Here is an 18,690-nt window from a genome sequence, read left to right on the forward strand (position 1 = left end):
TTTCTACATTATTATTACCTATTTAATTTTGCCAGAATTATGATCCAAGAAACAGGGATTGCGTTTTAATAACTGGTATCTCCCCAAAGCCTGTAACAATGTGTGGCAGATCTAGGCATTCATAAGACAGTTGAATAAATGAACGAATGAACGAATGAACGACAGAGAAAGGGCTTCCAGACCAGAAGAGCTGGGCGGACCTCCTAGTCTCTCCCGACCACTGTCAGGAAACGCGGGCGGCCCGCGTGGGCGGCCGCTGATCAGGCTCAGGCGGCCCTCGGGGCGCGCTCCGCCGAGTCCGGTTCCGGGTTTTCCCGAGCGCCTGCCTCCCAGGAGAGGGCGGGGCCCCCACGGCTAACTGTGGGCGGAGCGGGCGGCGGGGCGTGCAGACCGCCGGAAGACCGGCGGGCGCCGGGCTTGGTGGACGCGCGGCCGCATCTGGGGCCGCACTTGGGACCCTCCAGGGCCCGGGCGAGGGCGACCCGGGGCACGGGCCACAGCGACGGCGCGTCGGGAGGGTGGAGGCGCCGGGACTCCTGGGCTGCGGCCCAAGAGGCTGGGCGCCGGTGGGCCTGGCCTCTGCCAGCGGGCCGGCATCCCAGCAGCGGCCGGTGAGCTGTATCCTCGCCCGGGTCTGCGGGAAGCCAGTTCAGGGCGCCCCTCGCATCGCGGCCCCCGAAGCCCCTCTCCCGGGGGTGCGGCCGGGAAAGGACACCTTGGAGGGGCGGTGGGTTGATCTGGCGCCGCAGCACCCGCCCTAGGCCGCTTCTCGGGAATTTGGAAAAGATTCTCCGGTCCCGTCCGGAGGCCGATAGTCCTCTGGGCTTCCGAAGGAAGCCTGCGTGAACGTTGGGCGTTTTTAAAAGAATCGTTGGGTTGGCTGGGGATGTGGTCTGTCTATAAAAGGCTGGGAAAGAACAAAATCTGTTACCCACGGCCCTTCTCCCAAGAGATACCCTCTGGAGCTGAAAGCCTCAAGAACGGGCTCTCTCACGTCCCCAACTCTGGTCCTGCCAGCGTCCAAGGCCGGCCTGGTGAGTAGGAAGCTAAGCTGCCTGTGCCTGCCGTCTCTTAAGCCCGAGGGAGGCAGGTCTGGAGCCAGTGATACGGGGCATCTCGAAAGGAAGCTTCTCTGCTTTTAACCATTTGGTAAGATTCGAAAGTTTCCTCACTTTGGTAACAAGCCATTTTACTTTTACATATCCAGGGGCAGGATATCTTCCACATGCTGCTACCCATAGGATGCGGCTGCTTTCTCTGCATCAGTCACAACTGAAAACAAGAAGAAGCCAAACCCCCTGCCCGGCAAACTCCAGAAAGTTAGGCCGGCTCCCTTTCCAGTGAGCTGCGACTGGGACTGTTCTTGGGGCCCGGATATACCGTTTCTGAAAGCAGGATACATCTTAACCCAGAGATTAAAAGGACTTGCCAGTTGCTGGGCATCCACATGGGTGGTGATGTGTCTGTCACTACTGGCCCACGTGAATAGCAGCTATGTGATTATTCCATCAGCTGAGATACTTGAACTTTAAATTCAGATCTGCAATTGTTTTTAAAAAATAATTTTAAAAGATAATGCTATGATCACATTTAAGCAAAATATTTGTAATAATGTCTAGTAAGGTACAGTATTTCCAACATTGTTACAACCCTATGAAGTACATTTAGTATCTGCATTTTCTAGATGATGAGACAAGCTCAGAGATTTGAAGTGTCTTTGAGCTTTTCAGTGCAAGTGTCAGGATTCTAACCCAGGCTGTCTGGTTTCTAAGCTTGCCCTCTTAACTCCCAAGCCTGTATCCAGGCAGAAGAGGCATGCAGCTTATAAGGAGGGAAGTCAAGGCAGGGTCTGTGCATGTTTGTGTATCTTTGGTGTTTGTGTGTCATTGGCTGCTTGTGAAAGTGTGTATGGAACTGGAAATCAGAGCCACATCCAAAGCATCAGTTATACTTACTTCCACATTGATGCTAAATCTTTGTTTTTGGATCTTTTGCAGTTTTAAATATATTTCTGCAAGGTCTGGAGTTCTAGTTGTGTGGTTGGTTTTCTGGATCCCTCCTCTCTTGACTTTTGCTCCTCTAGAAGAACATGAAGAGGCATGGACCCAGACCTACTCAACCAGCTGCCTCCCAAGCAGGCAGTGCTTAATTTAAGAGAGGAGTCACTTTTTCAGAGCTGTTAAAGCCACATCAGCCTCTAGGAGCCCCCAGGTTCTGGTGCTGCAGGGACACACCGGCATCCACAGGGCAGCAGATTGAGATCAGAGGTGGACCGTACAACCTCGAGGCGTCTCAACAGAGGCTCTGGCAGTTTCCTCACCAGGAGTGGACAAGGCCAGTCGGGTGGCATCATCATGCTGCAGCAGCTCCTGATCACCCTGCCCACCGAGGCCAGCACCTGGGTGAAATTGCACCATCCAGAGAAAGCCAAGGAGGGGGCACCCCTGTGGGAGCACGTGACCAAGATGTTTGAAGGAGAAGGTGAGAGGCTGTTGGGGGTGGGAGGGGCCTGGAGGAGGATGAAGCGTTCTCAATTTGCTTGGGAAAAGAGAGGTACACACGTCACTGAGGTGGTCTCTAGGGGAGAAAATTGGGAGAAAGTAGGTCCTTGGGGCTTGTGCTTGTGGCTTTGGGGAAGTGGATAGCTGTGGGAGAAAACACCAGGCTCTCAGCACTGGATCCCTGCGACATATGCTCCATGCTGCCGCCATGTCCCGTCCTCAGATAAACACAGGACAGGAGGACAGAGTTCAGGGTGTTCCCCACCCGCAGCTCCCAGGTGTGTAAGTGTGATTCACAGACATCAGGGTCAAAGGTTTCCCCCTTAAGCCCTCCAGTGGTTTTCCTTTACAGGTTTCAGTTATTTTAGCCCCAAACCAATATGTTTTCTTTCTTTTCATCTCCTGCTAGGAGAAAGGAATGACACGCTTGGTTACTCTCATTTTACCCTGAAATCTGTGAGTTCAGTGGGAAACACATGCAAGATTACACAGTATTTGCTGGTCAGGTCAGGATAGATGGATGGACAGAGGAATTCGTATGTCTCATGTGGTCTCTTATTTCATAGCTATAACACTTCAAATCCAGCCCATATTTGTTGTCTTCTAGCTCTGTCAGGCAGGGACTTTGCTAAGCATCTTGATGGATGGAAAAATGAATAGTGATCTCTAATGCTAATTATTAATTGATGAAGATAGACACCCAAATCAAAAGACTAGAAAGTGGCCTAAGTACATTCTATGGTAAAATTCTTTTGGAAGACAAGAGACAGGAAACGTTCTATTAATTGTACTTATCAGAGAAATTTTCACAAGGCAGTGGGCCTTAAAGGATGTCTAAGTGTTTTATGGAAGAATTAGGGGAAAGATACAAAAGTGGGTACCCTGAAGAGTGGTTCAGAGAATGGGGACTATTCTACTCTGAAGGTTAAGAATGTGGTGAGTGTATGTGTCCCACAGATAAAGGATGGTGGTTAGAGGAAACTAATGCTGGGAAGATATGCTTCAGGCCTATTGTACAGTGCCTGGAAGTCCATGGGAAGTGTTTGTATTTTTCTTTCTTGTCAGGAATCTTTGAACAAAGGAGTGGCCTGGTAGGTCTGTGCTTTTGGACCAGCACTGGCCATTGGGAAACATTAATGCCCAAAGCAACACACCACAGATCCTCCTCATTAAGGAGGCACCAGTCTATGCTTGAGTCACTCTGAATGTCCCTCTTTGTGAATGTTTTGAGAGAGGGGCCATATTCAGCAGGTCTGCAGGCAGTTTTTCTATTTGGGGGTTTCAGGAGATGCAAACTTTCTGGCTCTTTTCCTTCCTCAGCTCTGCTATCTCAGGATGCCAATGAGACCCAGGGAGAAAGTTTAAAAGATGAAGTGACCCCCGGGGCCCCGACAACAGACTCCCAGGTGGGTTGGAGTTTCCTGTCACTTTCTTGATGTGCTTTTTGGTTTTTAAGATTATAACTTGCCCTTTCCTGGGGAGTTGGGGTGTATTTAGGCTAACGAATGTAACCGAGGGAACTCAGTGCAAGTTGGTCTCGTATGGAAACCTGTGCCGCAGTGGCGGCAGTTTCCCTACTCATAGAAAACATTTGTTTCTAACCAACATCTAGATCTAACATTGTGCGAATTTTTGTAGAGAAAGCAAAATGAGTGATATAATTCTAGCCCCTAAAAACCAACAGATACCACTCGGGATCTAAGATAAACCTCAATTTTTATGAGTATTTTATACTCAAAAAATAAACTTTATGAGAAGAAAGTTCTGACATTCTTAGTGAGGTACATCTATCACTTCATGAGGTGGTGTCAGGAGCAGAGGCCAAACTGCAGCCAAAGACGTGAGCAGACAAGAAATGGTCAGGCCACAGAGCACATACGTTAGACAGCCTGGGCAGTTATAACAGGGTGTGGAAATGGTGTCCCTACCACCTGGTAGAAGGAGAGGTGAAACAGAAGGAAAACTGTAGAATAAACAAGAAAGGAGGACTGTTAAAGAGGAGATATTATTCAAGGACAGGAGGGTTTTAAGTGAGAACTTGGGTCTTGAAATTAGATGGCACTGGATTTGAACTTAACTCTTGTATTTAGTTGCTCGGTGATTTTTTTAGCTATTTACAATCCCAGTTTCCTCTGCTAATTCAGTTGCTAACACCTTTTAGGATCGAAATGCATTCCAGGGTTATTTCCCGTAGTATGGAAGAAGTAATAATATTCTAATTATTTGAAGAGTTGTTTTATCTCTACATTCCACTTATCTGGAATTCTTACCTCCTGGCGTTTACCAAAAACTGGTGAAATTCTTAGCATAGGGAAAAGATTAAATTTCCTAAAATTGAGTTATAATTTACATATAGGAAAATACACTTAAGAAAGTATATAGTTCTATTTTGACATAATGTATACACCACGTAACCAAATCAAGATATAGAGCATTTACACTATCTCAGAATGTTCCGTTGTGCCCCTTTCCAACCAAAACTCTTGTTTTGCCCCCAGTGGAGAGTACATGGGGTCTCTGCATTATTTCTTACAACTGGATGTAAATGTACAATTAAAATTATATTATACAATAAATCTATAATCTCAAAATAAAAAGTTAACTTTAAAAAGTACCTAAGCAGCGGTTAGGTTTAGTGCTCTACAAATGTCAGCTAGGTTAAGTTGGCTGATAGATTGTTTAAATCTATATCCTTGATGAATTTTTGTCTGCTTGTTCCATCATTTACTGAGAAGAGTGTTAAAATCTCTAATTATTATGGTTTTGTCTATATCTCCCTTTACTGCTGTCAACTCTGCTTTATTTATTTTGAATTCTGTTATCAGGTGCATAAACATGTAGGATTGTTGTCTTCTTGATGGACTGACCATTTATCATTATGAAATGTCTCTTCTTTATGCCTCATAATATTCTTTTTCCTAAGCCCACTTTGTCTGATTTAACATAGCTCCTCCAGTGTTTTTAGTTATTGTTGGTATGGTATAGCTTTTTTTCATTCTTTTACTTTTAACTTATTTGTGCCTTTATATTTAAAGTGTGACCTTCCTAAATATAGCTGGGTCATGCTTGCTTAGTCCATTTACAGTTACATAAGCATTGATATGGTGGGATTTAAGTGTATATTCTTGTTCTTTGTTTGCTGTTTGTCAGATCTTTCGTTTGTTTCTTTGTTCCTTCCTGCCTTCTTTTGGATTGTCCAGTTGTTTAGTAGTCTATTTATGTTCTCTAATGACTTTTTTAGCTGTACTTCTTTCATTTGTTTTTAGTGGTTGTTCTAGGCATTACAATATGCATTTTTAACATGTCACAGTTGAATTGCTATTATACTGTTTCACATGTAATATGAAAGCCTTATTTTCCCATTTACTCTTCCCATTCTTTGTGTATTGTCATCATGCTTTTCACTTTACATGTTATACACTCCATAATACATTGTTCTTATTTTTGCTTTTAACAGTAAATTGTCTTAAAAGAGATTAATAAAAGGAAAAAAACACACATATTTGCTCATATATTTACCAATTCAAGCACTTTTCATTCCTTCCTTTAGTTCCAGGTTGCTAACTGACATCATTTCCCTTCAGCCTAAAGAAAGTCATTTAGTGTTTCCTGTAGTGTGGATGTTCTGATAATGAATTCTCATAGCTTTGGTAATCTAAAAATGTCTTTGTATGGTCTTCCTATTTGAGGATCTTTTACTGGATATAGAATTCTAGGGTGACTTTTTTCTTTTAAGCACTTTAAAGATGTTCCATGATCTTTTGGCTTGTATTGTTTCCGATGAGAAGTCAGGTATTATTTTTATTCTTTCCCAGATGTAACTTGTCTTTTTGTTTGTTTCTTTGTTTTATACCAACTTTTCTTATTTTTTTGTTCCTCCTTTCCTACCTTCTTTTCACTACTTCTATGATCTTCACTTTTATCTTTGCTTTTCAACAGTTTTAATGATGTTCATGGACATGATATTCTTTGAATTTTTTTTTTTTTTGCTGGCTTTTGGATTTGTGGGTTGATTTTTCAATCAAATTTGGAAAAATTTTAGCCTTTACTGCTTCAAATATTTTTTTCTGCTCATTCTCTCTTCTCCTTCTGAGATCCTAATTACATATATATTAGACCACTTGATATTATCTCAGGGGTTTTTTTGTTTTTTGTTTTTTTTCCTTTTTCTCTCTTGGTGCTTCCGTTTGAATACTACCTATTGACCTGTATTAAGTTTCACTGATCTTGTCTTCATCAGGGTCCATCTGTTAAGCCCATCCAGTGGATTTTTCCGACGTATTTTTCAGTTGTAGAATTGTCTTTTAGTTCTTTTTTTAGCATTTCTATCTCTCTCCTCAATAACCCCCATGTTTTCACCCATCCTATCCATATTGTAAATTCTTCAACATATATTTTAAGAATTGCTTTAAACTTCTTATCTGCTAATTCCAATGACTTGGTTACCTAGGTGTTTGCTTCTTTTGTTTTTATTTTCTTGATTATAGGTCAGATTTTCCTCCTTCTTTGTATGTCTAATAATGTTTTATTGTAGTTCAGATATTGTGTATAAAAGAACAGTGGAGGATGATATATACATAGATAGGTCCATTTCTCCATGAGCCTGGAAGGACGCTGACGTTGAGAAGAAAACTACCATGGCTTCCAGTTCTTTGACGAAATCTCAGATGTGTGGCCTCCTGGCCACGCATCTGCTATTTCATACTGTTGGAGCACCTGAGGGGTGCAGCTTTCTACAAGTTTGCTGTGGCTGAACCAAGAAAGAAGAACATGCATATTTCTACAGGAATTGTGGTTCCATGAAAAATGTTAAGGAGATGAGGAAGGCTGGTATCTTTCGGAATGCAAAGTGATTTTGGAATGTAAAGAATTTCTTTAGGTTGAGACGCATGGAGTTCGTCACTGACAGGTATTCCTGAACTATAAAACATGAATATCTGGGCTAAGGAATAGTTTCTCTTGATAAATAAACAACAAATAAAGATAGATAGATAGATAAATAGCTAGCTAGCTATCTAGATATAGATGGATACATAGATAGGTAGATGGATGTAGTCTGTCTGTTTATCAGCTCCATTTATTTCCAAAAGACTCTAAGCCTTTTCCTCTGACTGGTGGTTAAGGTGAGGGACTGATTATTCATATTTTCCCTAGAGCTGTGGCTGAGCTCTGGCTGAGATACACTTTAATTTGATTGAGCTCACTTCTGATTAACCCAACTACCAGTGCCCCATGGCACCACTGCTGAGGGGCCGATCCTTTTCATCCGTTCAGTATTTGAGCTAGGGAGGGGTTAGACCATAGTTCCAGACAGTTTTGTTCATCTTGCATTAAACTCCAGCAGGGCCCCAGAATTTCAGCTCAGCAGGAGTGCATTGGTCTTTGTGACAGCAAGTGCTGAACGCCTCTCTCTTGCTTTCCCCAGCCCCTCTGATCTCATCTTCTTCTACCCTCCCCTTCACTAGCCCGCCTCCAGCAATGCTGGCTACTCTCCTGTTCCTCAGACAAGCCAAGGATGCTCTCACCTCAGGTCCTTTGTCCATATCTGGAATGCTCTCCCCTCAGATTTCCATGTGGCTCTTCCTCACTGAGTTCATGTCTCTGTTCAGATATCACCCTTTTAGGAAGGCCTTCCCCAGCTACCCTACAGGAAGGATCCTCCCCATCCTCACTGTGGCTCTCCCTGTTCCCCTTATCCTGCTTAATTTTTTTCTAAGACACATATGACCATCTGCCCTTCTGTATATTTAATTCTTTATGGTAGTCTCCAGAGAATCACCAAACAGATCCAGAGGAGGTTCCCAGTAAAACTAGTTTAGAATCTCTCAGAATTTAGAATACTGTTAGAACATCTTGGATCTTGATGGAGATGGTCTCAGACTGAAAACAAATACATTTGATATTCTAGGAACTGTTGACCTTCAAGGACGTATCTGTGGACTTCACTCAGGAGGAGTGGGGGCAGCTGGCCCCTGCTCACCGGAGTCTGTACCGGGAGGTGATGCTGGAGAACTATGGGAACCTGGTCTCAGTGGGTAAGGATGGGCTACACGTACATCCAGAAACCTGCCTATTACAGAATAGTCATTATTCCTAAATTATTAAATGCTGTAGATTCCTGGGAGCCTGGCCTTAGGTTCTGTGTTGGAGATAGATGTCTCATTCCTTTGAAAATCAAGTCAGAGCATATCTGAATCTCCTCCCTAGGGGGAATATTTTTAGTTTGTAGAACGAGAATAGGAAAACATGCTGTGGTGCCCCTTTCCATTTTCAGAGACCCTAAATACCAGAGGATTGGAACTACATTCCAGGGATGATTCTTAAACCTCAGCATAAATTTTCATACCCTTTTTTTCACTCCATAAGCAGGATGTCAGCTTTCCAAACCTAGTGTGATTTCCCAGTTGGAGAAAGGAGAAGAGCCATGGTTGACAGAGAAAGAAGGCCCAGGAGATCCCAGTTCAGGTGAGACCATGGCAGCTGGTGCCTTTTAATATGTAGGCCAGAGTGCCGAATGTCTTCCCAGGCTGTGGGAAGACTAAGAGGGTGGACAGGCATGCACTGAATCCTATGTCACCCCCCACTTTGTACCCCTTTCCTTCACCTGACCTTGCAAAAGTCTCTGGAGTTGGAGGGAAAAGAAGTCTTCTCTGCATTAAGGTTAAACTTGATTTTCCTTTTTTCTTCAGTATCCTAAAGTCTGCCAGTCGAAAGCACCTTTCCCCAAGCAGCCAGATGTACATGGTCTCTTCTCACAGAAAACAGATCTCTTTTCAGGACTCTCACTGCATTCTACAAATCTTTAATCTTTTCTCTTGCATTCTATTTCCACTTTTCACCAACTTTCAGTTTATAATCCTAGCTTCGATTCTCACTTTCCCTTTAACTCAAATATCTATTTATTGTAACAACTATATTATGGAAAGCTCTGCAAGAGAAATTACCACAGGATTCCTTCTCATCAAATCCAATGATCTTTAACAATCTCCTTAAACTTCGCTTTTATTGTGAAATATTTTAGACATTCAGAAAGGCATAGAGAACATTATAATAAATTTTCATGTAGCTTCCACCTAGATTAAGTTTCTCTAAGATATTTGATAGAAGCAGACTTGTTGGGTCACAGAGCAGGTGCACCTTCATTTTGCTAGGTTTTATGAAATTGTTCTTCAAAGTAGTTGCACCAACTGGTACTCCCATCAGTGGGTTTTGAAAAGTTCCAGAACTCAGCATCTTTGTCAACACTTGGCATTGTCAAACATTTACATTTTCATAAATTCACTGTTTTTATCTTGTTTTTTTCATTTTCCTGATTAGTAATAAGAGGAAGCATATTTTTCATGTTTACTGGCCATTCATCTAGGATTTCTTTTCTGTAAATTACCTGTTAATATCCTTTGCCAATTTTTCTATTATCTTTTTTCCTTATTGATTTATAGAAAAAAATATATATTATTTTATATCTTTAAGATTTTGCTTTTCATATTTAGGTTTAAATCTGAATTTATTTTATATGTAGTGTGAGGTGAGGCTCTAGTTTAACTTTTTACATGTGGATAATCAGTCCAAGTATCATTTATGGAATAGTTAATGCCACCCTGTCACCTGCCAGGTTTCCTTATATGCTTGAGTCTATTTCTGGGCTCTCTCTCTTCTGTTCCATTTTTCTATTTTCTATCCCTACTCTAATGCCAGACTGTCTTAATTACTATATTTCATAGTTAGACTTAGTATCTTTTTCTTCAAAATTGTCCTGGCTATTGTTAACCCCTTGCTTTTCCATATGAATCAAATAATGAGTACATCAATTACACACATATACACACACAAACACTCTGGTGGTATTTTGATTGGAATAGAATTGAATTTATAGATCAATTTGAAGGGGGATTAATATTATGATATTGAGTCCTACTGCCCAGGAACGTGGTATATTGTTCCACTTATTGATATTTCCTAATTTTTTAAAAATAAAGTTTCAGGATTTCCCCCATAAAAGTCTTATACACACTGCACATCTTTTGTCATATTCATCCTGAAGAGCTATTTTATTTTAATTTATTTTAATTTAATTTTATTTTATTTTATTTGCCATACTGCATGGCTTGTGGGATTTTAGTTCCCCAACCAGGGATCGACCCTGGGCCTGCGGCAGTGAGAGCATGGAGTCCTAACCACTGGACCACCAGGGAATTCCCTGCTATTTTAGATGGTGTAAATTTTTTCAATTATGTTTTCTCTTTTTTGCTAGTGTGTAATAACATAATTGGTTTTGATCTTCTAGCCAGCCACCTTGTTTCACTCTGTTATTAGTTCCAATAATTTGCACATTCTCCTGGGTTTTCTCTTTTTCAACTCATAATAATGAAAATAATGATAAAAGCTACCATGAATGTTCTTTCCCTGCCTCTGGATAAAATCTCAGAGAGGTCCCATAGGTGGTCCAGTCCCTTTAAATAATAAGAACAGTCTGATTTTAGTGAAATGTTTAGTTCAGTATAATAATAAAAACTCCCAACTTCAAAGTTAAATCTTCTCTTCTCCCCTAGCTTGGGCATGCTCCAGCTTGGATACTGAATCGGGAAGCGGTCATAGCTGGCCTATTCTCTAATCCCCTATCTTCTTCTTTTCCTGTTCCTCCTCCATGATCCAGGACCAGAATCAGGGGCCTTCAGAACACAGACATTATTTTTGCCTCTATTCATTTAGAATTTGGAATTTGGAAGTAGTAATGATCCTTCTGTGTTGACCAAAAATCGTGTAAGAAGTTATATTTTTCAGAAATATGGAACTGTCAGTTGAAATATTAATAATGGTGCAATAAATTATCAAGAAAATCAGTCAGAATTTTAAAGGGTAAAGGATATTGTCATAGAACATAGCAATAGTAGCAACATAGCAGTGTGGGTTTCTTACAAGCCTCCTTTGTATAAATAACACTTCCAGGAACAGATTAATAACTACAGGAAGCAGAACAATGTGTAAATATTAATACAAGTTTCAATAAAAGATAGCTTGATATTCTTGTGAATGTTCTTAGTTCAAACCTTATTTTTTTAACTAGCTGGAGTAGGAAGAGGGAAATCTTTTTACCTTTCTGAGAATGTTTTCCAAAAGTAGTTATCAATTAAAAAGACACTATTAAGACATAGACCTGAAATTTCATTATTTAGTATTAACAGAAAGAAGAGGACTAAAATGTTCAAATTTTTACTCTATATATAAAATCACACTTTTACCCTGTTCATTGTTTCTTAATTTCCCATTACCTCGCCAAGCTGCATAACTACATTAAATACACTCAAAATTTCATGTACTTTGTATTGTTGTCTAAATCTCCATTCCATACCCCATACAAAAATTGATTTTTTGAAGCATAATAAATGAGTTATTTGCGTTTTTTCATTTCTTTCAGACTTGAAGAGTAAAACAGAAACCAGTGCATCAACTACAAAGAACGACATTTTACAGGAACAATTATATCATGGCATAATGATGGAAAGGTTCTTGAGGGATGATGTCATTTATTCTACATTGAGAAAAGTCTCAAAATATGATGATGAATTAGAAGGGCACCAGGATAGTCATGGAAGAGATGTGAGACAAACCCTCTCGACCCATAAGAAGAGAGGCCAAGAAACTTACAAATTTGGCAAAAATATTGTGAATTCAAATGTTGTTATAGAACAGAGGCACCGTAAATGTGACACATCTAGAAGGAGAAACAAATACAAATCAGATTTGATTAATCATCCAACAAGTTACATAAGAACAAAAACCTACGAATGTAATATATGTGAAAAAGTCTTCAAACAACCCATTCACCTTACTGAACACATGAGAATTCATACTGGTGAGAAACCTTTCAGGTGTAAGGAATGTGGAAGGGCCTTTAGTCAAAGTGCATCCCTTACCACACACCAGAGAATCCATACTGGTGAGAAACCCTTTGAATGTGAAGAATGCGGCAAAGCCTTCAGACATCGCTCATCTCTCAATCAACATCACAGAACTCACACCGGGGAGAAACCCTACGTATGTGATAAATGTCAGAAAGCTTTCAGCCAGAACATTAGCTTGATCCAACATTTGAGAACTCATTCTGGAGAGAAACCTTTTACATGCAATGAATGTGGGAAAACCTTTAGACAGATTAGACACCTTAGTGAACATATAAGAATTCATACCGGGGAGAAGCCCTATGCATGCACTGCCTGTTGTAAAACCTTTAGTCATAGAGCATATCTAACGCATCACCAGAGAATCCATACTGGGGAGAGACCCTACAAATGTAAGGAATGTGGGAAAGCCTTTAGGCAGAGGATTCACCTTAGCAATCATAAAACTGTTCATACAGGAGTGAAAGCATATGAATGCAACCGCTGTGGAAAAGCCTACAGGCATGATTCATCCTTTAAGAAACATCAGAGACATCACACAGGAGAAAAACCTTATGAATGTAATGAATGTGGAAAAGCCTTCAGCTATAATTCATCACTTACTCGACACCATGAAATACACAGGAGAAATGCCTTCCAAAATAATGCCTAAAAACAGATTATTCAACATAAGAACAAAATCCAGGTCTAAATCAGTGATTCTGTGCTTTCAATTTCAGGACTCTAAATTGGAGGAATTGACGTAATGATGCCAACTTCTAATTTTGCCCATTGTGTAAATAAATACTACATTGAAAACTACTGTCTACTAATATCTCCATACAAAGTACTTAAGAATAAAAGATGGTTCTTCAAATTAAATTCAACAATATAGAAAATTCACCCATTATTTTTGATTTCATGGTAAATTATTAGGTCATGAACTTAATTATTAAATTAATAATTATGAAGTTATTAATTTATGAAAATAAATTGTTCTCATGGGCATTCACTGATTTACAGACCAGCATTTGGGAAGTACTGTTTAAAACCACCACCCTTATTTTTTTTAATTGAAATTTTATTTTTTTTAATGGGGAAAACTTTCACATGGTATAAACTTCAAAAGGTACAGTCGGTTGTGTCAGTGAGATGCCTTCTTCCTCCATCCCCCACCACAAAATTCCACCTAGAGGCAACCATTTTTTATAACTATTATTTTTCTACACCCTTCCAGAGATCTTTCTGTTTAAATCCAAGAGAATACAAATATACATTTTTTACTTTTTAAGCATAAATGACCACCCCCTATACAAACACATTATTTTTATTACTTCATCATGTATCATGGAGGTCATTCCATATCAGTAAACAAAGTGCCTACTCATTCCTTTTTACAGCTGCATAGTATTCCCTGGTTTGAATGTTCTTTATTAGCCACTTCACTACACAGGGACTTTTGGATTTCCAATCTTTTATTTATATGATGTTGCAATGAATAGTCTTATGCAATTTTGTTTCTCATACATATAAGTACACATATAGGGTAAATTCCTAGAATGGGAATTTCTGTGCTAAAGGGTAAGTGCATTTGTATGATGGATACTGCCAAACTGACTTTCATAGAGGTTGGACCAATTTATTTTCCCACCGGCAAGATATAGAACTGTGGGAACCATATCTGGTGCTGAAGCATCTCCTGAGCCAACAGCCCTATTATCCACTAAAGAAGTATCAGCTACTCTAAGTAACATAGCCTAGAAGTACCAGCTGAACTGCATCCCCGTAAAGAGCAGCACTTGCCATCCCTGGAGATAGAAGAATCTGCATCTTATCAAATAGCAACCAAACCCACCACAGTCTCAGAGAAGAAGACATCTCTCCATCAACTGCTCCAGTCCCTGACTTCTGAGTCTGGAACTGTCTGATGAATTAGAGTTCCTTTAAAGAGACTGATCCACCTGCCTTAGCAAGTATAATCTTGGCTGCAACCCCTTTGTTTGGAATGGAGGAAAACTGACAATTGAGTCAGGGTACTTAAGATGGCAGGATATACCACAGATGATCAACTGACCATATGTAGCATTTTACATGATGGCTGTGTTAGCGAGTTACTGTTCACATATGGAAGGAGACAGAAATGTAGGCCATGACTTTCTAATTAATGAACATTAATTAATGAAGAGAGCATTAATTAATTAGTTGACATTGCTTATTATGCTGTGAAAGCTGAATGCCAAGGTCAGGACCACAGTGATTCTGTACATGTTCACTTTTCATTCTGGTAAAATTTTATTAAAGTTGTAGTGATTCTGTGAAATGTTGATGGACTTCCCCTCATCTCCATCCCCACAACCACTACTCAGTTATAAACCAAAGCCTGGCACTTAAGATCCTGCCAGGCTTTAGGTCATTACATCTAGTCCTGCCTTATAGCTTCATCTTCCATTTACTTTTCTCCTTCCCATAAGGGCTCTAACTACACTCAAATATATTAGTTGAGAATCTTTAAGGTGCAAGTAACAGAAAAAAACTGAGGTTAGTTAAGTCTCAAAGGGAGGTGTTAATAGAGGGATATTGGGGTATCTCATGGAATTCAGGGCAGCGTTACATTATGACAGTGGAATGAGACCATGATCTGAAACACTTTGGAAAACCCAGGTAGTTTTCTCTCCCTCTCTGACTTCTGCTTCTTCTGTCTTCTTCATTTTGGCTTTTTTTTTTTTTTTTCCAGCACCTTATTGCAAATCATGGTTACCATCAGCTTTAGATTTTACATATATTCAGTTTCCATCATCTCTTCAGAGAAAAACTGTCTTCCTTTTGCAATTCTTATCTCAAAATCCTGGGGAAGGTCTCTTATTGGCCCAGTTAGGTCAGGTGCCTGCCTCTAAAGAAGTCAACTGTAGGCCGAGATCTTAGCTTCTGTGGGAACCATGTGGATGGTGTGGTGGTGAATGGGGATGGGGGGCAGCTGGAGGGGCAGGAGACCAGAAGAAAGGGTTACTGTTCATAGAATTCCAGATCCTACTCACTTCAATGCTGGCTCATCAGATCAGAACTTTAGAACTGGAAAGGGTCTAGGAATTCACCTAATTGAAACTTCTCCCTTTATAGATGAAGAAATGGAGAATCCCCTTCTTTAATTACTGACATCTTTTCACCTGAGTCATATTTTTGAGCATTTTTTCCTCTATTAAGATACCCCAATATCCCTCTGTTCCCTGTTTTTCTGGCAGGTGACTCCTAATTTTCCCCTAAGCATACTTCTTTCCAGCCATAAACATCTTATGGTCCTCTAAATATTCTACGGTATATCATGACTTCTGGTCATCAGCTATGCTATTTTTTCCTCCTTCTGCCTAACTTCTTTGTTTAGTTAGCTCCTACTCATCCTCCCAGATTTGTGTCACATCTTCAGGAAATACTCCACAAAATTTATGAAATTTTGGATGAACACAAATTCTTGGCTGAATTTACTAAATAAGAATCTAGGCCTTATCTTACAGGATTTCTGACTGGAGAATGATAACAAGGGATTTTAATTTCACAAAATCACTCTGGAATCACTCTGGAAGACCATGGCTCAACACGAAGCAATAGCCAGTGCTATTCAACTTCAATTTGCTTCCCAGTGTTGCTTGCTAAACTTCCTTGTTTTCTTACCCTAGCCATCATGGGTTTGCACCTGTAAAAAAAAAAAAAAAAAAGCATCTAAATCCTTGCCTCAGGCTCTGCTTTCTTGAAGACTCTGGTTAAGACAAGCACATAGCCCTGGTTTGAGTAATCAGGGCCAACCGGACAATTTTTGGACTTATCTTTGAGGTATTAGGGAATGGACTTCCTTTTTTTCCACTGGACACAAATCTGGAAGACTGTGGCCCTGGAAACTACTGACAGTGGAAGAGGAGGAAGACTGCCTATAAACAGAAAAACACAGAGGAAACAGATCCAAGAAATGGAGAGAGAAAACTCAGTTCTGGTCACACTGTACCTGGATCAAGCCTCACCTGAAGCTAGAGCCCCTGGGTTTTCAAACTGATAACTGAATAAACCCTAATTGATTCAAGGATTCAAATGTCCTACACCTGAGGCTGCCTGTTTAGCAGAAACATGGCCCAGTCTTATATCCTTAGCTCATTCCCAGCTCTCCCAACTTCCTAGCTTAGGGCTACCTTTTCTGGCTTTCTCCAACTAAGCAATGCCCTTTTCAATTACCAGAAACTGGTGTTTGACTGAAGAGAGGCTGATCTTAATACAGGGAAGAGAAGATTCTCAAAAAAAGAATATTGTCAGTGGGTTACTCTTAAGCATATAAAAATTATGTCAATAATTGTTCTAGCACCCCTGAGGAACACAAACTTAAGCAAGATAAATTCCCTGCCCTTAGGTTCTGATGCTCAAGAGCAGCACTGTCCAAAAGAAATATACTGTGAGCCACAACAGAAATGCAAACCACATAAGTAATTTAAAATTTTTTAGCAGATACATTAATACAATAAAAAGTAATAAGTAAAATTTATTTTGATATATTTCACTTGATACAATATATCCAAATATTACCATTTCAACAGGTAATCAGTATAAAAGTTATTAGTGAGTTATTTAACTTTTTCTTTTTTACTGAATTTTCAAAATACAGTATTTTATAGTTACAGCACATCTCATTTTGGACTAGCCACATTTCAAATGCTTAAGAGCCTCATGTGCCTAGTGGCTACTGTGTTGGACAGTGAAGCTCTAGAGAGCAGTCATACAGATAAACACTTTTATACTATAAACACTTAAATGGAGGACTGTAATTAATGTGATTTAGAGGTACAAATTCTATGCTCTGAAAGAGTAAGGAAGGTAAGATGGAAAGAGAAAAACAGACAATTTGTGTAGTGTGTAACAGTATTTCCTAGATTACAGATATCCCTGGAGGTGGAAGAACTAAATCAGTGACTTTTGTATACAGACGGACCTTAAATGCCCAGATTTGTTATGATAGCCTTTTGGGGAAAGGGTAACATTTTCTGAAATTTGAGAATGAAAGCTTTGGGGAACATCGTCCTGCTATCTTGGACATTTCTTTCCCCCATAGCATGATCATTTCTGAACGTCTTCTGCTTCACTCCACCCAGCAGCATTGCCCCCTCAAACTCCGTTTGAAGATAACAGGTCCATGTGTGAAAGGGTTGACGAGGGGCTTTTGCGGTATTGGGAACTACATCCTGGTGAAGGAAAGTTATACTTGGGAAAAGGCAGAAACTTGCAGCCTGAATATAGCAATGCCCACTCATATTTCACTTGATGTATAAGATGTTCCTCAACTTTCATATTTCCAAGAACGTTTTCCTACACAACCACAAAATCATTTTCACACTCGGGATATTGATAATTGAGTGATACTATTATCCAATATATAAATCAAATTTAAATTTCCCCAACTGACCCAAAATGTCTTTTACCGGTTTTTTTTTTTTTTTTTTTTTTTTTTGGCTGCACTGCACAGCTTGCGAGATCTTAGTTCCCCAAACTAACCCAGGCTAGGGCAATGAATGCACTGGACAACCACGGAACTCCCAACATTTCTGTATTTTTTTTTTCTGTATTTTTTAAAAATTAATTTTCATTGGAGTATAGTTGCTTTACAACGTTGTGTTAGTTTCTACTGTACAGCAAAGTGAATCAGCTATACATATACATACATCCCCTCTTTTTTGGATTTCCTTCCCATTTAGGTCACCACAGAGCATTAGTAGAGTTCCCTGAGCTATACAGTAGGTTCTCATTAGTTATCTATTTTATACATAGTATCAATAGTGTATAATAATATGGAACACTTCACGGAATTTGCGTGTCATTCTTGCCCAGCGGCCATGATAACCTTCTTTGTATTGGTCCAATTTTAGTATATGTGCTGCCAAAGCGAGCACAATTTTTCTATTTTTTAAAAAGGAATCCAGGAATTCCCTGGTGGTCCAGTGGTTAGGACTCGCTTTCACTGCTGGTGCCTGGGTTTAATCCCTGGTGGGGGAACTAAGATCCTGCAAGCTGCCAGGCCCAAAATTAAGTAAGTAAATAGATAAGTAAATAAAATCTTTTCCTATTCTTAAGTCCAAAAATGTAGTTAGGTCTTTAATCCTCCTGGAATTGATATTTGTGATGAAGTGACATAGGGGTCTCATTTTATATTTTTTTCATGAGGCTACTCTATTGTCACAGAACCTTCATTGAAAAGACCATCTTCCTTCTCCATTGTTATGCGATGCCACCTTTGTCATAAATTGTTTCCAAATATGCGATAAAACTGGTTTAAGAAAAAA

At 40.0% G+C, this 18,690-nt stretch overlaps 1 protein-coding gene and 1 non-coding gene across 11 annotated transcripts; one reads left to right on the plus strand and one right to left on the minus strand.

Moving 5' to 3' along the window:
* The first annotated feature begins 389 nt into the window (after positions 1 to 389).
* On the plus strand, positions 390 to 13,271 carry ZFP69 (ZFP69 zinc finger protein). Of its 10 annotated transcripts, XM_057706777.1 has the most exons (8): positions 390 to 611; positions 953 to 1,034; positions 1,208 to 1,340; positions 2,312 to 2,481; positions 3,822 to 3,907; positions 8,410 to 8,536; positions 8,868 to 8,966; positions 11,917 to 13,271. In XM_057706777.1, exons 3-8 carry the CDS (start codon positions 1,243 to 1,245, stop codon positions 13,050 to 13,052), a joined length of 1,716 nt encoding a protein of 571 aa, XP_057562760.1. In that variant the 5' UTR covers positions 390 to 611; positions 953 to 1,034; positions 1,208 to 1,242; the 3' UTR covers positions 13,053 to 13,271. The 10 variants fall into 10 exon arrangements, with proteins under 10 accessions (XP_057562760.1, XP_057562746.1, XP_057562753.1 ...); XM_057706763.1 differs by having other exon boundaries at positions 390 to 1,034; XM_057706770.1 differs by having other exon boundaries at positions 390 to 1,034; positions 8,871 to 8,966.
* A 4,921-nt stretch (positions 13,272 to 18,192) lies between these two features.
* On the minus strand, positions 18,193 to 18,300 carry LOC130842717 (U6 spliceosomal RNA). The gene has a single exon (XR_009050520.1). It is a non-coding gene; the product is annotated as a U6 spliceosomal RNA (small nuclear RNA).
* Between the last annotated feature and the right edge of the window lie 390 nt (positions 18,301 to 18,690).

This window comes from Hippopotamus amphibius, chromosome 1, assembly GCF_030028045.1.
Source record: "Hippopotamus amphibius kiboko isolate mHipAmp2 chromosome 1, mHipAmp2.hap2, whole genome shotgun sequence".
Classification (NCBI taxonomy): Eukaryota; Metazoa; Chordata; class Mammalia; order Artiodactyla; family Hippopotamidae; genus Hippopotamus; species Hippopotamus amphibius.